Here is a 23578-nt window from a genome sequence, read left to right as displayed (position 1 = left end):
CAATCTGATGCAAGATGGCCGAATGGCGGCCATTTTTGTAATGAAAAATCATCAAAATCAAGCATATCTCGGTTGTTTACAGATGGATTTTGTTCATACTTCAATATTATGGGACTTTGATTCACATCATTTTGTTTTTCAGATAAGATTCAAAATGTCCGACTGGCAGCCATTTTGTTTTAATAAATGTGGTTCTAGTGCCATATCTCTGACATGTTTTGACTGATAATGTTCAAATTTTAAATATTCATTTTAAATTATCTCATAGATATACAGATATATTAGTTTGGCAATCTGATTCAAAGTGGCCAAATGGCCATTTTTGTGCTAAAGAAATCACCAAAAATCAAGCATTTCTGGCATTTTGAAATTTGATCTTGGTCATTTATGGATGGAATTTATTCAAACTTGGTACATACCATACTTGATCGCGTTAGCGCTGAAGGTTCTCAACTCATAAAATCATGATCCTTTAGGGCTGGGTGCTTAACCGAGCACCCCTCGGAAAAGATTGCAAATGACAATTTTAAAACACCATGTGACAAATTGAGGGGGATATTACGTCTTTGATGGAAAATGAAATTACAAAATTATTTGCGTCGTCATTGACTCTTGCAATGAAGAAACAGAAATGGTCAAATATGCACATTTTATTAGTCCCCGTTCGGACATAGTCTGAAAATGGGGACTTATGTTTTGCCCTGTGTGTGTGCGTGCGTGCGTGCATGCATGCGTGCGTGCGTCCGTGATCACCTGTATCTCGAACATGCATGGACCGATTAAGTTCAAACTTCACTCATACATCACACATTATATGGGACATATGCACATGCATTTTTTTCATGATCTGATTAAGGATAGCCGAATAGCGGCCATTTTAAGGCCGAAAATGCATCAAAATTGCACAATTTCACTATTCCGGACTCGGATCACAGTTATGCATGAATGGATTTTGTTTAAATTTGGTACATACATTAAACATAATAGGACCTTGATGCACGTCATTTTTTTTTTTTTTGGATCGGGTTTGAAATGGCCGACTGGCGGCCATTTTGTTTTAAAGAATTCAGTTCTGGATCCGTATCTGAGACATGCCTGGATTGATCGAGTTAAAACTTCACACACACAAGGTACATCATGTCACAAATATGTATGTGCATTTGTTTCATGATCTCATTAACGATAGCCAAATGTCGGCCGCTTTAAGACCGAAAATGCATTGAAATCGAAAATTTTCACTATTCCGGACCCGGATCTCAGTTATGCATGGACGGATTTTGTTCAAATTTGTTACATACATTAAACATAATAGGACCTTGATGCACGTCATTTTTTTTCCCGAATCTAGTTCGAAATGGCCGACTGGCGGCCATTTTGTTTTAAAGAATTCAGTTCTGGATCTGTAGCCGAGACATGTCTGGATTGATCAAGTTCAAACTTCACACACACATGGTACATCATGTCACAAATAGATATGTACATTTGTTACATGATCCGCTGAGTGATGGCCATTTTAAGGCCGAAAATGCATCAAAATCACGTATTTTCACAATTCCGGAACCGGATCTCAGTCATGCATGGATGGATTTTGTTCAGATTTAGTACAATGTGTTGTACATATGCAGGTGCATTTCGGATCAGACCACTGAAAGTGGTCTGAGATTTCGGTCATGATCTGCTTTGAATGTATATGTCACTCAAATATGAACGGAACGGGGACGTGTCATTGACAATGACTTGTTAGAAATGTTTTGATATGTAAATTTTGAATGTTAGAATGAGTGCAAATTTTGAACAAATGTAACTGCTTTTAACAGAAAGTTGAATTCTACTGTATTCAGTGCTTGATCTATATAATAAATATTCACAGTACAGCTTTTGGATAACGAGTTACACAATTCATGTTGCTGATTTATCACACTTTTATTTTTATTGTAAAAGTCGGGTGAAGATGTGTTTTTTTGCAGTAAGATCAGCTCTACAGTAAGCTATGAAGTATGATGAAAAGAGAACATATGCGTTACTCAAATGCGATGCAAAAGTGATAAATACTCAACATCTGTGTTATAAATACCTGACACTTGCCTGATAAATACCTGACACTTGCGTGAGAAATACCTGACACTTGCATGATAAATACCTGACACTTGCGTGATAAATACCTGACACTTGTGTGATAAATACCTGACACTTGCATGATAAATACCTGACACTTGCGTGATAAATACCTGACACTTTTGTGATAAATACCTGACACTTGCGTGATAAATACCTGACACTTGCATGATAAATACCTGACACTTGCGTGATAAATACCTGACACTTGCGTGATAAATACCTTACACTTGCGTGATAAATACCTGACACTTGCGTGATAAATACCTGACACTTGCGTGATAAATAAGCAATGCAAATGTGGAAATAAAGACAGGTTTCTAAGTATATCTAATAAGGTATTCTAATTAAAAACAGTATATGTTTTGTTTTTATTTGCAGAATTGAAGCCAATCAAATTGAAGATAGAGAAGGTGACAAGATGTGGTTAGTACGTCATTTAGAGTTGACCAGAATGATCATATTAGATGACTTGAGAGTAATCAAGGTGAGTTTATCCATATAAGATATTGAGCAATCACCAATCAGGCTGTGTGACATTACAACATTCAAACATAGTATGAACTTCTCTGAAGCCATTTTCAATCATTTGTATGTCCCTATTCATATTTTTCTTTGACCCATTTTAGACAAAGTTTCATCTCTATATGCATGTCTCCGTATGTCTGCACTTGTATCTTGGGCATCCCTGGACCAATCATGAACACAGAGGTCTATTAAGCCAAATTCTGAGGCAAGACTTGAGGAAACGTGTTGTCGAACCTTTAGGTACCATCGATGACATCACACAGTCTATTGTGTTAATCGATAATTGGTTTACAACACATGTACATTCTTCACTTGGATAATCGTCCAATGACAGGAAAGTGCAGTATGGCATTAGAACGACATTTGTGGCATGTAGCATATGTTGTGTTAAATACAACTTTGGGCTATGAATTCTACCTCTCGGTATAGACTATTATCAATTGATACTGATATATATATATATATATATATATATTAAATAAATCTCTTGTGTACAACACATAATTCGTTTCTAATAATTACAATGTAGACACCTTGTGATATGTATAATATTGTATATTTTAGTTCCAATTTCAGACTATTAATTTGGTGCGGTTTCCATCTGTGTGTGCAGCCATTTCTCTGATGTCCTTAAACCAATCATACTCAATCAATCAATCATACTCAATCAATCAATCATAATCAATCAATCATACTCAAGTTAACAGACCATGTATGAAGACTCAATTGTTATTATCATTTGATCAAGTATGACTGACTGGTGGTCATTTTAGTCTAAAACATTGATAAGTTCTGATACTTAAACATGTTCAGAACCATTTCTTGGAGATGAACTGGACAATTTCATTCAAACTTTGGATCATGATCATGCTTATTGGGTTACAAGTGCATGTCATATTATTTTTTATAGGTTTGAACAAAAATTGCCAACTGGTTTGTTTTTGTTCATGTCCTTGCTGATTCCTCACTAGCATTTCATCTGATTCATTTGAAACTTTGCATACAAGTACTATACTCATAGTTAATACCATAGGTTATGTTATTTTCGGTAACTCGATTAAATTTGTCAATTGACACTCTGTAAATGTGTATGAATCATTTCTCGCAGATGAACAGAGCTTTATATGAGGATTCACGTAAGTAAGAGTACCTGTACAGATGAGGTGCAGGATTGTTTATATGCAACTTGTGCGTACACACAAATCAGACTTGCAGGTAGCAATAAAAATACAAATGAAATGTATGCGCAAATCAGTCTTGCTAGCAGACTTCCATGTAGCTTTTTAATTATACTTACTAATAAAATATGGAGGTATCAAATATGTAATGTTCAGTGTTATTTACAGAGATGATTTTACAAATTGGGTTTAAATTTGATACAAAGGCATGATATAATGGGTTAAATATTTTTGTTGTTTTTTTCAAAGTTGGTACATCACATTTTGTTGACCTTCAACTAACAGCCATAATTGTCATAAAATCAACATTTGGACATATCATTAACAGTTTCTCGGGCATTATAGTGATAAAATTTGGCATTAAATACAAAACAGCATATTATACATATTATACATAATGTTTCTTGATATGGTAGAATGAAAATACCCAGTGCAATACCCCAAAATACGGCGCGCTGTAACTTATGGCATTACAGTGACAGATGTATAATAATATATCTTATGCATCATTGTGTTCATACATTTTCACCTTTAATTGAATTGGTTTGTTTGTTTTCAAAGATAACTTGCCAACCATGCTTTCCACCAGAGTATGAAATCTTTGATAGATTTGTGAAGATTTACCATAAATGTCTTTCAAATCATGTAAGTACATTACGATTGTCATACATCATGCAACATTGAAGTGAGTATTCTTGAGTTGAAAAAAATAATATAGCTGCTTTACAAATCACCAAGTTCCAGAAAATGAAAGTAATATTACTGTAGAATACTTTATTTTCGCTGGAGGGATGATTCCGTGAAAATAAAATCCAGCGAATATACTTTTTTTCCTATATTTCGCATTAAACTCATCAAAAATCAGTGAAAATAAATTCCATACAAAACGCCCAAAACGCCTTTTCAGCGAAAATTAATTCCAGCGAAAATAAAGTATTCCACAGTAGTTGATATCCAATGGATTTATGGTAATAGATACACATTAGCAACATTTAAACTAAATCGTTGGCTAGTTCTCTCAATGGTCTCCATGTATCGTAACAGTAAATCAGCCATTGTAAGGTTAGGAGAATTAGAAAAGCTGAAATCCTCAAATGCAATTTAAATTGAAAACGCATATTGGTGAATGCATGAAAGTATATGGCTATATACTTAATATACTATTACTTAATACATAAATATATATATATATAATTATATATATAACAGCGTCCGGATTACTTTCGGAAATTCCGTCGCGTTTCGGAAAGTTTTAATTTTCAAAACTTTTGAATATTTATTTGTGCTTTTAGGTTAGTGAGAAGGTTATAATAATTCTTCATTTCACTTTAACACTGTTTTTACACCCCTCAGACCCCTTTAAAAAGTCACTTCTGGCCATTATAATGGCCACTAATTTCTTAATGGCCAGAGTATTGACCAGAATTTTTTAAGTGGCCAAAATATTTACCAGTGTTTTTAAAATGGTGGTTTTAATGACCCATGTTTTTTATACTGGTCAGAATAATTACAATTGCTTTTTAAATGATGGAGTTGATGAACATTTTTTTTTTATGGGCAGTATAATGGTCATTTTATTTTTCATTACATACATAAAATGACCAGTATTTTTGTTCATGTCTCTAAATATAATGGCCCAGAAAACAGCCTCAATATACGTGTGGGAATTTATTTTTCCCCAAGTTTCACTGGCGCTTCCAAATACACTTAAATGAAATTTCGCGAATATTGCCTCGATCCCCAGTGAAATTTCATAGTAACGCTGATGCCAGTGACTGCTGGTGGACTGCATAACCTGCGGAGTATTTAGATGGTGTTGAATCATAGGACGATTGCAGTACTGCAACTGGCACATCAAGGTATGAATTTGTAATTATTTTACCATTTTACAATGACTTCAATACAATATTAGATACTTTTGTTGTTGTTTATGTAGCAGGATAGTCTTTTGGGGCTTTCGTTTTTGTTCAGTCATGGCACACTGTGTAAGTAATGCTTCATTATTATTCATAATTGTCAAACAACAAGCTCAAGTAGGTGTTAATGAGGATTAGCTCCTATGTTTGTTAATACAAGAAAAGTATAAACAAAAGTTATTTCCAACTCCTGAAATCTGCAAAAAAACATCAACGTAAATTTGTTTCCATTCATGGCAATGTTTTCAAATTATTTTAATAAAATAATTTAACTGACTGCAAAATGTTTGTTTTTTTTAAATTTTTGAAGACTATGTATATTGTTTTTTTTTTCTCTTCAGACAATACCAGCAATAGTGTACTGTACACTTGGAAATCTAATTTAATAATCATGTATTAACTATACATGTATATATTATGCCCATAACATCAAATACCATACAGAATCCCTTTTTCCTGTAAACTAGTATAGATGATATATGCCTACAGTGTGCAACAGTTCATTTTTCTTTGCGCACAAAAGAAAAAAGTAAAACTCATACTCAAAATAACTTTTAATTTAGCATGGATTTAAACTAAATTTCAATTGAATCTAATATTCTTTGCTCATCTTTGATTTGATTTGAATGAGTTGTAGAGATCAATATAAAGGGGAAGTGAATCTTAATGTATGCACCTAAGGTAGAAATAAACAGAAGACACTTATTCGTAGATTCACGTAGAGCTCTTTAGCAAAGGCTAAGAGGTCCAATACCTTAACCTGTGCTAAAAAAATGTGCATGAATACAGGCTAAGAAATACTAGGTACAGAGTAAATCTGGTCAGTCCAAAGCCTTAGCACAGGCAAAACAAAACATGCATGCATGAACGCTTAGCTCGGCTAAAAAAACCATTGTATTTAATGTTCATTTAGGAGATTTACTACTATATTCATAACTTTTTATTTTGGTGTGCCATTTCCTGCATGACAATCAACGCTAACACATATAGAGAGATTGACTCAAGAAAAAATGTACCGATGATGAGATACTGTGCTACTTCCTGTTATTCTGCAATTTGCACTTTCTGAATTTGCTTTGGTATTGTTTTATAGCTGTAGAACTAACCTTCCTACTTACTCTTACTGAGCACTCATAGTTAAAATTTCTGAAGATTTTGTTTGGGTGTTCCTTACCCCATGCTAACCATTGTTTCCTTCTGTGCATGAACTCAAACATATGAGATTAGCTTAAATCTTAGCCCGTACTTTGTGTAGCATGAACACTACTTTTGAAGATACAGGGGGCAAATGGGCGAGACTTAAACAAAATATAATGAAGGTGTAATATGCAGTCAGTAAATGTCCTAGGCATTTCTGGGTCAGCCAAATTGATCATGGGTACTCTTGCTCAACTTGGACAAAAAAATATTTAGTCTATATAACGGTACTTAAATCATAGACCTTAGAGAACAGGGACATGCTACTGTGGCTACCCCTTTCATGTAACCTTAGTTATAATCCCCCTACCCAAATTAACACCTTAGAGAAACTGATAATAAATCTATGTCAACACCACTGTTACATCTTCTCCTGTTTCATAAGCCAAACATGGCTGCCAGGGTGTAGCTACACAAAATGAAACAATTTTGTGGTTGGAATATAATCAGAAAAATTAAATTTGATCAAAACTTGAATAGCCAAGTCCATTCTATTGATGCGAGTGAAACTAAAAATTAACAATTTTTATTCCACTATGAAATCAGGAAAGGGAAACAAAAATGGTAAGTTTTCTCTGCAAGGAAACAAAACTGCCTAAAAGTAAACAATGACCTGTGGAAATTTGTGTCATTATAACAAGTGGATTTTTCATCATATTTAAAACAAATATAGCATAGTGCACTTGTTATACACTGACTAATGGGAATACTAGTAAAAACTGTTTCAGATGTATAAATCTTCTAGGTACATGTATATGTATAAATGAGATTATACAGGAGGTTATAACCCACATTGCACATTGTCTCAGACAGAAGTTGCATGACCCTGTTTTCTAAGGTCATGCTTAAATCATAACCATCTGAATACCATTATTTCACTTTTCAAACTAAACTGTTTTTTAATATTTTTAATATCATTTTTTTGATTTTGAAAAAAAAATATAGAAACAATATTACACTTAACATAATTACTCTATTAGCAGCACATGCGCTTAGGTAAATTACAGGGATCTTCAATGGTCGAAATATGTAATATTTTCATGATTTAGTATCCACAAATGTAATTTTAGAGCAAATATGGTATTGTATTGGATCATAATTATAATACAATTATTTATTTTGTGAAAGTACCTGGGGATCGATGAAGTTGTACATGCATGGTGGCATTCCCATTGTGGAGGGACTCTATAATTTTGTATGTACACAGCTTCCTACTTTGAAAGACAAAATCATGCAGCTGCATTGTTACATAACATTCTTTTGTCTCTTGTTGGAAGTTAAATCCCCCTATTGTTCTCAGAAATTAGGTTCCCAAGTACAGCAATGTACTGTCCACAGAGGGACTGTGTACTGTCCTAGTCTCTCAAGAGATGAACTGTGTGTATATATGGCACAACCCCTAATATATTCGGTTAGGAAACAATTTGATGTTATTCTGTTTTATTTGATATTTATATTTTTTCAATCAGAATGTACCGGGTATCATCTTTTTGGAAGTATATCTGAGTTGCATAGGGGAAAAATTGACATATCACAAGATGTCATTTTATCCACATTGTTATTAGTGAGGACAGAAATATGCCAGAATACAGACACCACACATTTTTGTTTCCAAAATTGATTACAAAGTGTCTTAATTAAAAACTGGTCATTGTAAGCTAATAGCAATCTGAATTATTTTTTGCAGATAATGACAATTTAAAAAAAGGAAATACTATATAAATGGAACGTAAGAAGTTGAAGAACCAGAATTTATGGACGTTAAGGGAAAAAAAAAGTTTAACCAGTATTGATGGATGCAATGGTTTAGCATTTGCATGTTTATCAGTTTTACATTTGCACACAGATTTTGAAAGTTCCAAGTGTGTAGAGTTACTGTACATTCCTTTTTTTATGTTTTCCCTCAAATAAAAGTGACATCTTTCAACTGGTATTTCATGATTTTCAGCTATCTTATATAGTTCTTCTTGCTGACCCTTTTGTACACACCCACACTCACTCCACAATCTTTCATCTTCTTAATAATAATTAACAGGAAAATATTATTGAAAAAATCCTGTAGAGATCAAAAACATGAACAAATTTGACACGCCTACATCTTTGAGAAAGAATAGCACAAAAACAAAGAGGAGAAAAAACATTTTGCACAGCCCCCTCCTTAAGCTAATCGCCTCTCAAGAAAACTTGATGAATATCTGGAGGAGTATGACATTGCAAACCTAAAATATTATTATCCACTAAAACAGTCTGTATGGCTGTGCACTACATCATGATTTTTCAAAAACAAAACAAAATATTGCTTACATATTCTTGTTTTGTCTAATGTTTTCATTAATTATCCAATTTCTGTACTTTATGTGTTTGTACACTGAGCTGAATAATTAAGATGATGTTTTGAAGCACAGTGATGGAGGGACTGTGTTTGAAGCAATGTTTTAACCAACCCCCCCCCCCCCCCCCCCATCCCCCATATGACATTTTTACTTTGCAAAGCTGTACCTCCCAGATCTTTAGTTGTTTATGCATAGATGGTCTTTGGTTATAAATTATTTACTTTCCAGTCATTTTTGAAGTGTAAACCTTTGTCATACTTTCTGCTGTGTTGACTTCCTGTCACTATGCTTTTGTTTCCCTTTGGTTAGCTAAACATATGAACGCTTGTTGAAAATCACACTTGGAAGTAAGAGTTTCTAATGGAATAGCAAGCAATCTAATCTATTCCTGAAATTGTTAAATTATATATAGTGTTATTTGAAAATGTCAAAATAAACTTCTAGGAATCTGTTATTCAGTTCAAAAAATAAACTGGTTGCATGCAGAATCTCAGAGAAACAATTGCATGTACATGCAGGAATGGTCGGATGTTGCAGCAGCAGAAGTTTGGGCCTGGATATTCCAGTCACATTTTTAAAATGATTTTAAATAATGTACGTATTCTTAACAAACTGTTACATGAGAGGGGGCAGTGCATGAAATAATATTTTAGTTTTGGAAACTATGCAAAGATGTGTGTTCAGTAATTCAATACCTTTGATGAGCCATTATTAATAGCACACATTAGGTTAGATTTGAATAGATTCCTAGTAAGATTGGTGCATTCTTAATTCAAAAAAACTTAAAAAGTTTTAATACTACTAAATTATACATATGTTTGATATAATTTATTGTAAAACATTAATGTTGTTGTGAAAATAGTTTCATACAAAACGGTGAAAATTTGCCAAAATCCTTATATGTGTTGCCAGTGATATGCTAGTTTCCATTGTTATTTAAATGTACTCATCAGGGAGGTAATCCATTACAAAACATCGCTGATCCACAGTAGTCTGGTTTCAGGCTACACCAAGTCATAGTCATAAGAGGGACTTTGACCAAGTGCAGGCTAAGATTTAAGCTAATCCCAAATGTTTGCATATCAGCTTTACGCAATTGTGTTCACTCACAGGAGGGCCCAACAGTTATAGCACAGGCCACAGTGTTGAGGGTCTCTGTACTGGCTAAGAACACCCAAACTTGTTTCCCAAGGGAGGCAGCAATTATGAACAAACAATTAAACAGCAATGGTACAGTTCTATAACTACACTGTTAACCGAAATAAACCAACCACAAATTATCAAAACAACCACCATATATTTTTCTCCCTTAATATTTTTTTTTTTTTTCATTCCTTTTCCATGTTTTATTGATTTATAATGCTTATTTTTTTTTATTAATATCATCACCAGTTTTTTCAATTGTTTTTTTTAAACCATTGTGGTGCTTCCGATACTAGTTTGCTGATAGTTGTTAGAAGGGAATTTTTGTGATGTTGATTGGTACACTCAAAAGCAATATCACATGTGCAATTTACGTTACACTCCAAAACGGCATGCGTGCGCATGCGAAACACCATATCTTCGACTTCTGGGGAAGTCGTCAACTAGTATCTCACCAGTCATTAATTACTCCGTACACGCTTCCACACTGATTGGGTCGCTGTAGTAGAGCATACAACAACGCCAATTTGGTTCGCTGTCTACAACATGCACTAATAAAACTCTGCATTCTGTAACGCCGTTATATACTGTTCCTGTGCATCCAAATAAGTCGGTCTGTCTACGCTCGTGTTCCAGTGCACTTCGCTTCATAAATTAGAATGAAACATGTCAGCAGCAGAAATTTTGCGTTCGTAAACAGCGCCCCTTAGCCCGTGCTAAGGACTGGCCCTCCCAATGCATGGATGCAATTGGGTCTAGTCAAAACATCAGCTAAAATCTTAGCCAGTACTTCATGTAGCATGAACACTATTATTGTACAGCATTATAATACCGTGAACAAACAAACATGCCATTCACTGCTAAGTCAGCTAGCTACACACATGGAGCTCTATGCTAGACACCCCCCCCCCCCCCATATAACTTACTGAACCACCCAACACCGTTTTGTACACATGCAGTAGTCGTGGAATATTTTCACAGATAATTTTCATATCACATTAAACCATTCATAATAGAGAAAATAGCAAAATATAAAAATAAAGCAGAGCATCATGGGTATTTTTTAGTTGACTGTCTTAGCCACTTTAAAATCACATTCCATCAACCCTTCAACATAAACTTCTACAGTTTATAACACATGTTATGAAAAGTTACTGGTTAAGTATTTCAATTTAAAATGTTATAGTTTGGGTGTATTTGAAGACTAAACTTTAGTTTTTTGTCATTATTAAAATGGGAATTTTGTTTATGTTTGAGCTTAACCCCACTCATAAAGACAGGCTCTTTTTCGGATTAATAACTCGCTGTTTATGTGACTTTTTGGAGTAACTCCCTGTGACTTTTTGGAGTAACCAGCTGTTTATGTGACTTTTTTTGGTGGAAAGTCAGTTGCTGAGTATTTTTGGGGTTGCACACTTTTCAAAGGTTCAGTAGTGAATGTCTTGTTTGTTTGTTCAAGGTATTATAATGATAGACATTGCCTTTATAAGAACAGGATGTAGTACAGAGTCTCATTGTCAGTCCATTTTTATCTCAAGAATAATGTCACAGAATGTGCTTGTATTGATTGTCAAGTTTAGTATAGTTATGAATAAGAATAGTTATGAATATAATAGTTAAATTTTCAAATGGACATCAAGTACAATGGTATTTTGGGTGATTAGCCTGGGCTCAATGTTTGCACACACTTCATTAGCACCCGTGATAAGGGTCTAGACCGAATTTTGAAAACGAGTCATCTTCTATGTTCAATAACCTATTGCATTATACTATATATTAAGTCAACAGTATCAAGTGCATGATTTGTTGTGATTTTAAAAACAAATTAACCCAAAACGTCATATTTTTTCAAGATATATAATTTCATATTTCAAATTTTTCAAAATCTTGTATTTTACGTTTACCTATAATTGTACTGGCTTAAAATTGAAGCAAACTGAAGCGAGTGAGGAAAAAGAGGAGAGCTGTCAATCCCCATGTGCCATTACCGGGTATATCTGTGACATGGAAAAAAAAATGACCATTTTATTCATGTAATGAAAAATAAAATGATCATTATAATACCCATTAAAAAAATAGATTGTCACCCACTCCATCATTAAATAAAAAATTACTATTATTCTGACCAGTGTAAAAATAGTGGTCATTATAACTACCAGTTTGAAAATACTGGCCAATATTTTGACCATTAAACAATTTCTGCTTGGTATTCTGGCCATTAAGAAAATAGTGGCCATTACAATGGCCAGAAGTGACTTTTCAAAGGGGTCTGAGGGGTGAAAAAAACAGAGTTAAAGTGAAATGAAAAATTATTATAACCTCCTCACTAGCCTAAAAGTATGAATAAATATTCAAAAGTTGTGAAAATTAAATCTTTCCGAAACGCGACGGAATTTCCGAAAGTTATCCGGACGCTGTTATATGTATATATATATATATATAATTATATGTTTTGATCCTTGAGTACAAAATGTAGGTGACTAGTTGGTGATAATAAATGATTTTCCGTACAATTGCGAGATCTCGCGAGATGCATGTAAGACGCGCGTCGAACGTCTGCCGCAAAAATCGAACGATTTGATTTTGAAATTCGAGTTTCTTTATTTCGTAGCTCATATCGACCAGCCGATCTTCGACAGAGGAATATTGCTTTCGAATACCCTTACTTAATCAAAATTGCCTGTCATCAAATGTGTACAGCACATTGTTAAGCATGGAAATGTCCCCAAAATATTTTCGCGTTTGTCGAATCCCACGCGATGTTTGACGCCATTACGACGCTATGACCTTTGTTTGTCCTGTTTTTACATTCGATTTCATAACGCATGATTCTCGCAGTGAACGGAAAATGGTCAATTTCAAGTTATGTGCAAGGACCAATCAGACTTGCCACTCATGGGAAATATGGAGTAATATTACACATTTTTATGTCTCTACTGCATGATTAAAATGTGATGCAAGTGTGGAAATAATTATGATGATAAATAACTGTTATGTGCAGGCGACATGAATCTGTATGACAAGTTTGATTAAAACTGTTCTGTGTTGATATTTTACAGTTGCAAGATTTGATATCTGATCAACTCAAAGACACTGAAATTGTATCTCTACTGTCTTGGTTGAAAGAATATGAGTGAGTCTAAATAATATATATTTAGTCCCTGTTCGGACGCAGTCCGAAAACGGGGACTTATGTTTTGACCTCCTTGTGTGCGTGCGTGTGTGTGTGTGCATGGGTGCGTCTGTGCGTGCGCCCGAACGTGTATCTTAGAAATGCTTGGACCAATCACAATCAAATACAAATCATACATACATTATACATGATATTATACATATGCACGTCAATTTGTTTCACGATCTGATTCAAGATGGCCGAATGGCGGCCATTTTTGTGCTAAAAATCATCAAAGTCAAGTATTTCTCGGCTGTTTACTGATAGATTTTGTTCAAACTTGGTATATACATTAGACATTACAGGACCTTGATGCATATCATTTTGTTTTACGATCTGTTTCAAGATGGCTGAATGGCGGCCATTTTTGTGCTAAAAAATCCTAAAAATCAAGCATTTCTTGTCTGTTTACAGATGGATTTTTCAGATAAGATTCAAAATGGCCGACTGGCAGCCATTTTGTATGAATAAATGTGGTTCTCGTGTCAGATCTCTGACTTGCTTTCACTGATTATGTTCTAATTTTAAATATTCATTATACATCATGTCATAGATAGACAGATATATTGGTTTGACGATCCTATTCAAAATGGCCAAATGGTGGCCATTTTTGTGCTAAAAAATCATCAAATATCGAGCATTTCTGGCATTTATCTCTACTGTCTTGGTTGAAAGAATATGAGTGAGTCTAAATATTATATATTTATATTGTATCTCTACCGTCTTGGTTGAAAGAATATGAGTAAGTCTAAATATTATATATTTATATTGTCTAAATATTACCTATTGTTTGCAATTTGAATATTCAAAAGTGTAGACTTAAATAGCATATGTTACAAAAAGGTCTTGAACACAGACACCCATACATTTTTTTATGCAATGTTGTTGGTCACCAATATTTTCATTGCAGTGTTATATTTCAGGGAACATGATAACATCTTTTCAAATTGTCGGGAACATTATATATTAAATTCAAGAAGCATACTCGACATATTGTCAGGGACGTATTTGCCTTTCAAACGAACCCTAATATTATAATGTTATCATGACCAACCACTTCTGCCAATGAACTGATCTAGGCCAGTACCCACAGCTTGGTTCGTCTTTTCATTGACAATCGGTGAAAACCATTTATTTTTCCCTTCTCGTAACTGACCTAGTTCACCTCTGTTGCTGTTGGAAAATTAAGAATCAAGCCAAGTTTACAAGCCCAGTAATGATGAATGTTTTTTTTTGTGCACATACACTAAGGAAGTTATTGTAATATTTGTGAACAGTCTCTCCCCTCTTGTACACACCCCAGCTCAAGCCATCTACACTAGCTCGACCCGGACCACCTCGCAGTGACCGGACAAGCAACTCACAGTATATCATTTCTTATAAGCTCCATGAAATCACTTACATCATCAACTCGTCAATCACAAAAACATACCTAAAGATTGAACAAACAACACCTTGCATTTACATAAAACCATGACTGATGGTCATTTGCATAAAACCATGACTGATGGTCATTTGCATAAAACCATGACTGATGGTCATTTGCATAAAACCATGACTGATGGTCATTTGCATAAAACCATGACTGATGGTCATTTGCATAAAACCATGACTGATGGTCATTTGCATAAAACCATGACTGATGGTCATTTTGAGCAGTCAAAGTGACTGTTTGAATCGCTTTTATGTAGAAATCATACTGACATTACTCTGGAATTGTAAATTAACATCGATGTTGTATTGCAGATATATTCATGTTTGTGTACGACATAAAAATAAAGCACCACATGCGTTAAGATTGTTGAAAAAGACTGATTTTGCAGAGCACCCAAAAGTAATGTTTCACACTTGAGTGTCATTTGCATACTGAAAACTGGCAGCCATCTTTCCATTTATACACCCGGAGCTGCAGTTTAAGCCCAAAGCTGAATCTAAAATAATTGAAAAAAATTAGGAACACTTTGAAAGATTATGTTTTGATGTCTGAATACTGAACCACTGTATAAAATAAATGAGTTGTGAGCTCAGTAAATCATGTCGGGTGGTGACTATTACTAAATCCAAAACATCAAGTAGCCCAGGTATTTATTATCATTTCATGTAGAAACTCACAAGATAGTGAGAGTTGAAGTTACTTCCAAACTTTAAAACATATTTTATTGGTCTGAACGCATCATTATAAATAATGAAATTTCAATTTGACCGAGGTTTCATTCATCCAGTAAAACTAATAATTAAAAATTATATATAATGTACTATTAATTAATAGTGGTCTTCTATATGAGTCTGCAATAAATACATTACAGCCAAAATATTGACATACATGCGTTAGGAGAACATTGGACTTATAATCTGCTCTGCTCAGGCACAATTTCTTGCTAGACAATACTAAGCATATAACCTGTACAAAGCATCACCAATTTGTTTTCTGTTTTTAGGGGTCCAGATTTGATGAAACATCCTGATCTTAAGGTGAATCTGAAAGAACTAGGTGCTCTACTCTCCTCAGAAGTGGAGGCAAAGTTAAAAATGCAGTAGGTGAAACCATGAATAATAAATATGTCATAAATATGTGGAATGACATTCACATCCACATCTAATGGTCTTCATTTTTTGACTTGATTCATAGTCATTTACTATCCAAAAAAAAACGGTTCAGCGGACTGTACAGCTAAATAATACTTGTTAATGGGAATGGGGCGATTCAGTAATTTTTTCTTTCACCAAAATGTTTTGCTGTTTATGGGTGTTGACTTTCAGGTAACTGTGCTAAATGTAGATAAAGTATTATTAGACGCATTTGGTAATAATAAGAATAAAATTAGATCTACCTTCAGTGTATTGTATTTTAGCACCTGAAACATGACAACAAATTTATTCTTCAAAGTTTGTTGTTTTCGTTTAATGGGAATGTCTTTTCTGTCAACCTGGCACAAAACAGATTGAAAATATCCATCACACATGTTCTTTTTGCTTAAAAATATAAAAAAAGTACAATTTGAAAATGATATATTGTTGTAATGGCAACCTGGAAAGGTTTTTGGTTCTTATAAAATTATGAAAATGGAACTGTGATAAGAATATTGTTATTGCATTGTATCCCGGTATGTAGAAATGTCAGTATGATGTGTATTCATACACTGTAGTAATAAAATAGTGCCAATAACAATAATTTATTGTACATGTAAGTTTTAAGAGCAACTTTCAGTCAATGAGCAGTTATAAACTTTCACTATGTTCTGAGCATAACTTAATATTTAGTTATCCTGAATTATATCTTGTCTAAAACTTGCTTAGCTTTATATTCAAATTGTGCAATAATGTGCCCAAATATGTTTCCTATTAGTAACATATTAATAAATGCTACAGGAAAGTTGAAATTACAATGACAGTGATACAATGTACTGTAAAATCTGTATTAGAAACCGCGGCTTCTATTACAATGCAATAGAGGGAATGCAGCTTCTATTAGAGCACCTACACATATGAGAAATGATGAATTTTTGGTTCTCAATTATTCAAAAAGATTGGGTGCGACTTCTAATACAGATTTTACTCATTTTAAAAGTTTGCATGAATAAACAAAGCCAGCTGATAGCTAGCTTGGAAGTTAACTTATTCTCAGATTGACTGCAGATAGTTCTACTGTAAAGATATGACCTTCATAACTACTAACTCTTCAATAAATTTGTTATGTGACATAAACAATGCTAATATGTTATGCAAAGTTTTTACTGATGAGTATGATATCATAGAAATGTAAAAAGTTGATCAAAGAAGTTATAAGAAAGTTTGCTAACTTGCTACCCTGTACTTTTGTGACTTACTTTTAATGTGCACATCAGCTGTCAGGGCACACAGATTGATTATCTTTTATTTGTCAATGATATTCTCAGGTATCTGGATACTATGCGTACTAATATACAGACTTGGATGCAGAACACAATACAAACTGATATCAAGGTATGTATTTAGTTATTTTCTATGTTTGTGGGAGTGCCTCAAGATAATGGATGTGACTGCATTTGCTAAACAGAAAAAGTTGCGCAAAATGGAAGATACAAGTATATGTTTATGTGCATTCATGGTTCAGTTGTGGCATATTTTTTATTGATATTTGGTCAGAAATAGCTTTTATTAGTCTTCGTTAGACAAAGTCGACACAGCGGAGCTATTCATATTACTGATTGTCCGTTGTCGTCCGGCGTCCCTCGTCGTCAACTTTAAAATTTCAACTTCTTCTTCAAAACCGCAAGTCAGAATGTTTTCAAATTTGATATGCAAGTATCTTGAATGGTTCTTTCTCAGATTTGTTCATTTCATGTCAAAATCTTAAATTCTCTATTTTTGGTGAATATTTTTGCAATTTTTGGTAAAAAGTGATATTTTCGACTTCTTGTTAACACCACAAGTTTGATTGCTTCGATATTACATATATAGGTACTATATGTGGACCTCTCTGAGTTTTGTTCATTTTGTGATGATATCTTTAATTCTTTAATTTTGATGAATATTTCTGTAATTTTTAGTAAAAAGTGATATTTTTGACTTCTTGTTGAAAATCGTAAGTCTGATTGCTTTGCTATTATATATATATATATAGGTACTACAGGTAGACCTCTCTCAGATTTGTTCATTTGATGATGATCTCTTCAATTCTCTAATTTTAATGATTATTTTGGACTTTTTTGGTAAAAAGTGATATTTTCGACTTGTTGAAAACCGCAGGTCTGATTGCTTTGATACCATATATATAGGTACCTCAGGTTAACCTCTCTCAGATTTGTTCATTTCATGATGATATCTTCAATTATCTAATTTTGATGAATATTTTTGTCATTTTTGGTAAAAAGTGATATTTATAAATTCTTATTGAAAACAGCATGTTCGATTGCTATACATACTATACATATTGTTCATTTTCTAATGATATCTTTAGTTCTTTAATTGAAATGTGCCTTGGTAAAAGCGGGGCTATCTCAGCCGACAGGCTGCTTGTTTCAGATCAGATTCAAAATGGATGAATGCTCTAGAATAGCCATGTCTCTGACATACTTTGACTGATCTCAATCAATCTTTACAACTACATTGTCATTTGTTTTTGACTCCCATGTGCGAAGCACAAAATGGGAGTCTTTGCAGTTAGTGTGTCTGTGTGTGTGTATGTGTTTATGTGTGTATGTGTGTCCGACTCTTCCACTGCTATCTCAAGAACCATACATCGGTTTTTGATGAAACTTGGTGCATAGATGCTCTGGGCCAATGCGCAGATTTGATTAGGTTTTGGTAAAAATCCATGCTCGTTAATTACCTAATTTGCATGATAATTAGCTAATTTTTAGCTGTTCTATGACTGTTCCACTGATATCTAAACAACCACTCATTGGATTTTGATGAAACTTTGTACATACATGCTCTGAACTAATGCTAGGTTTTGATTAGTTTTTGGTAATAATCCGTGGATACTAATTACCTAATTTGCATAATGATTAGTCAATTTTCGTTTTTTCCACTGATATCTCAAGTACTAATCTTCACATTTCAATGAAACTTGGTACATACATATGTAGATGTCATATGACACTGCACAGACCTGATAGTTTTTATGGTAATATCAGTACATATTAATTACCTAATTTGCATAATTAATTAATTTTCAGCATTTGATATAAGTACTGATCATGACATTTCAATGAAACTTGGTACATAGATGTCATATGACACTGCACAGACCTGATAGTTTTTATGGTAATATCAGTACATATTAATTACCTAATTTGCATAATTAATTAATTTTCAGCATTTGATATAAGTAGTTAGCATTACATTTCAATGAAACTTGGTACTTACATACTCAAGGACTATGCAGAGATTGATTGTTTTCGATAAATATTTGTGCATATTAATCACCTAATTTGCATAATTAGTTAATTTTCAGCTTTTCCACGGGTATCTCAAGTACTAATCATCGCATTTCAATGAAACTTGGTACATAGACCCTTTAGGACTATGCAGAGACCTGATTAGTTTTAGGGTAAATAATTGTGCATATTAATTACCTAATTTGCATAATTAATTTTCAGCTTTTCTACTGATATCTAAAGTACTAATCATCACATTTCAATGAATCTAGAATTATGCAGACCCAATTAGTTTCCGGTAAATATTTGTGCATATTAATCACCTAATTTGCATAATTAACCAACTTTCACACTGATATCTCAGGTACTATACATCACATATCAATGAATGTACATGGATGCTGTAGGACAATAGACAGACCTGAATAATTGTGGGTTAAAATCTGTACATATTAATTACCTAATTTGCATAATTAACCAATTTTAAGCTTTCACACTGATATCTAAAGTACCGTAAAAACTCCAAAATTTCGACCGGTTTTAAATAATTGGTGTTAGAAATGTGACGTGTTTTTAGAGTCAAAATTAAGGTGCATTTTCGGACGGTCGAATTTTTCAGAATTGAAATCAGCAAATGAAAAAATGGGGATGATAGACAGTGTGCTTCATTAGTTTTTAAAAAATGCAATGTCCGTCAATTGACGTAAACTTCCCCATGTTTCACGGTAAAAGCAAAGGTCGTGGCCGAGTTGTAACTCAAAATCTAAACAAAGTCATCAATCAGTGAGTATTATGACAAGCAAAACAAAACATCAAGACGCGGAGAAGAGGTCAGCACAAAACTAATAGGTCAAAAGACAAAGCTGTCTCGCACTACCTAGGAAAACTTGCGAATGTTCGAAGTACAGGTACCCATTGGACAAAAGATACATGGAAGTTTAGCAAACGATCTCCCCGACCCAGTGCAATGTATCCGGTTAGAATCAAAGCTCACGTGTCCCTTATTTGAGGGACCAGATTCTGCCGTAAATTCGCCCTTGGATTAAAAAATAAAATGGGATTTAAGAAAATAAAATGGGACTTTTAAGGTGTATTTTGGCGTCATTTTTCGGACATTTCAATCAATCCTGCCGGCTAAAATAGAGTCTAAGTTTTACCATAGTCATTGACGTCTGTCTATTCAAGAGTACACGTGTATGATTTTTATCGTGACTAGCGTGAGCGGGTAAGCTTCCTTTCGAGAATGAGCTGTTATCACTGTGAACAATGTTAAATTATTCTTCAGATGACCAGTTTATTTTTTAAAAACAACTAATTTTTTTATTTAAAAAAAATCATGCCGTTTTCGCATCAAAATCCAAGCCAAAATATCGTACTACAACATCAATTCCGCATTGCGTTCACTAACATTAACATATTTAAATAAGCTATGGTAATTTGAACACGTTGGCATCATCCAGCTTTTTGATTGGTTAATTAGCGATTTGACCTATTTGACCTAAGAGAACATGGCGGATATCCTACAGCATCAAACGTTTATACGAGACCGGAATCATTCGCTTACGATGAAACTAAGTTGACTTTTATTTGTATTTCATAACCATTCAACAAATTTATTTTGTTTACATTATTATAATCACTACTGAGTACGGTAATAATCAACAATTCAGAAACGCAGCATGCCGAGATTTTTGTGTTCGTTTTTATTTGAAACTTCGTTTATTTAGAATATATTTTCGTTACCAATAAAATAAAAATCTCTCAGTCAATCAGAAACCCAGATTCATGCCTTTGAGGAAGGTCCCGTTTGAACGCTCACATCGGTTTTTTTTTCGTTTGGGGGACTACTAAAACTGGTCGCAATTTTCGAATAAGAATGAGTCAGCAATTTTTAGTGGAGTCGAAAATTTGGAGGTAAATAAAACACCGAAACCCGGCAAATAATTAGGCTGCCGAATTTTTAGAGGGGTCGAAATTTTGGAGTTTTTATGGTACTAATTATTCCATTTCAATGAAACTTAGTACAAAGATGCTCTAGGACAATGTACAAACCTAATTAGTTTGGGGTAAAAATCTGTTCATATTAATTCCCTAATAAGCATAATAATTCATATTTTTTTTATTCTAATCACATTTCAATTAAACTTGGAGACATAGATTTTCTGTTACATTGCGCAGACCTCATTAGTTTTACACTCAAATCTGGTCATATTAATTTTCTGATTTGCATAATTAGTTTTCAGCTAAGTAATTTCGAATTATATTTAATGTGTCTCCAATACTCTCAGCACATGGGAGTTCTTTCTAAGCTTTCTTTGATTCATGTTTAATATGGCTGACTTATTTCAGTTTTGTTTACTATTGAACTAAGTAGGACAGATGTATGTAGTAAAGGAAAACTACATACATCTGATAATGATGCAAGTCTGACAATATTCACTTGTGTCTGCTGACTTAAACCTGCTTATTTCAACAGTCTAAAAAACTGAAATAGTGAATGAAGTGAACTATGATATAACACAGTCACTGAATACAAATGTTTGATTTGTAAGCTTTGTGTACATTTCACTGGGCTCTCTAAGGTTGATAAACCAAAGTTTTGCTCTCATTGCTTGCATCAGTTCGAAACAATGTGCTTTTGGGGGAGGGGCACCTAAGACAAAGTAATACATCACAGTTACTGTCATAAAATGTTATTAGGACCCTTTTTATATCATTGCAGAAATTGTAAGAAATGACAAATTTAACAGTCTTAGTAAATTAAATGATGCGTATCTGTTCTGCATTCTGTAATACAGAGGGAATTTACATGCTATGCATTCGACAATGAAACATTTTATATGATTGAGATATCTGATTGTCATTTTCAGGATTGGTACAGAGATACTGAGCCTGAAGCTGATGGGGATGGATATTTCCTAACTCAACTACCAGTTATTTTATTTCAAATGATTGAACAGAATGTAAGTACAACAACATACACAATATTTATTTCTGTACCTTCTGCCTGCATGTGTTTTTCACATTGTAGCTGGCATTTTGTTATGTCATCATTTTCAAAAACATTTGGGCAGGATTAAAGGGACGCTATTATCAGCACTGCACATGCGTTTATTCTACTGTTGTGTTATTTTCGAACAAAGTTTGAAACAGGACATATAATTTGGTCTCCGTCCTTTCAAAGTCATAATTCAGAGCTCTTCTCTGTGCCTAGTACTTTATCTGGGATATATGCACATGCATTGGTTCACTGATTCAATCCAAGATCGCTGACGGGAATTTATTTTGTTTTTGATAATGTGGTATCTTATGAGTGCTTTGTCAGTTATTGTTCAAATTTAGTACATACATTATACAGCACAAGTCTATGATGATTTCTTAGCTTTCTTTGATTTTGTTCTTCCAGTTACAAGTTGCCACCCATATAAGTGAACATTTAACTATTAATGTTCTTCTGCTCTGTATTGAGAACATTGGGTCCTTTGTCAAGATGTATCGAGGTAAGAACATTATGTGTGACTGTACTGGAGGTCTACAATACATTATCCTCCTCAACACAGACCTTGCAGAGACACAAAGTATGAGCACATGAGGTCTGTGTGATTGCATCAGGCGCCCCCCCCCCCCCCCCCCGAACACATTCTGAGGGCAGGCTTCTGGAGAGCGCAGAACGTCTTCATCAACTACTACCTAAGAGACACCTAATCTATTGATCAGGGTCTCTTCAGGTTAGGCCCCGTTGTAGCGGGTCAGGCTTTGATTACCGACCCAGCTCGAACGACCACAGGGGTCTCTGCGCATAGTCGATATGTAAGTCTCAGCATTCTTGCGGACAGATTGGCTGTACCACTAGCACTTCCTGGAAGCTCCCAGGTTTTGCTTTTTTTGACCTACGCCCTCATGCGAACTGTTTCGGTCCTTACTTCAAGTCTATTACCCTGAAATCGAGTTGGAGTCTAGCTTTCTCGGGCACACCGAACCCTGTCACCACAGCAGCATTGGCTTCTTGCTTCTGGGACAGCACAGGCAAGGTAAGACACCACCCTTCTTGGGTCTTAACTAAGGTATGGAGTTGATTATAGTTTGTTTTCATCCTGGACTTTTCATAATTTTTGTGTTTGCTCAGAAAACCCGC

General features: G+C 34.1%; 1 protein-coding gene and 1 long non-coding RNA gene across 2 annotated transcripts in view; both read left to right on the top strand.

Annotated features, from left to right (window-relative positions):
- Positions 1-23578, top strand: part of LOC102803563 (exocyst complex component 3-like) — an 85917-nt gene that overhangs the window by 24296 nt on the left and 38043 nt on the right. The window contains exons 10-16 of the mRNA XM_085507806.1: positions 2497-2602; positions 4383-4466; positions 13470-13543; positions 16021-16116; positions 17479-17545; positions 22314-22406; positions 22850-22943. Of these exons, the coding sequence (XP_085363932.1) occupies positions 2497-2602; positions 4383-4466; positions 13470-13543; positions 16021-16116; positions 17479-17545; positions 22314-22406; positions 22850-22943 (614 nt within the window). The remainder of the gene's footprint in view (positions 1-2496; positions 2603-4382; positions 4467-13469; positions 13544-16020; positions 16117-17478; positions 17546-22313; positions 22407-22849; positions 22944-23578) is intronic.
- LOC146734383 (uncharacterized) lies at positions 8209-8861 on the top strand. Its single transcript, XR_014931586.1, has 2 exons — positions 8209-8345; positions 8622-8861. It is a non-coding gene; the product is annotated as an uncharacterized LOC146734383 (long non-coding RNA).

The sequence above is a fragment of the Saccoglossus kowalevskii genome, chromosome 14 (genome assembly GCF_978046115.1).
Source record: "Saccoglossus kowalevskii chromosome 14, keSacKowa6.1, whole genome shotgun sequence".
Classification (NCBI taxonomy): domain Eukaryota; kingdom Metazoa; phylum Hemichordata; class Enteropneusta; family Harrimaniidae; genus Saccoglossus; species Saccoglossus kowalevskii.
This window is presented reverse-complemented; position numbering and strand designations above follow the sequence as displayed.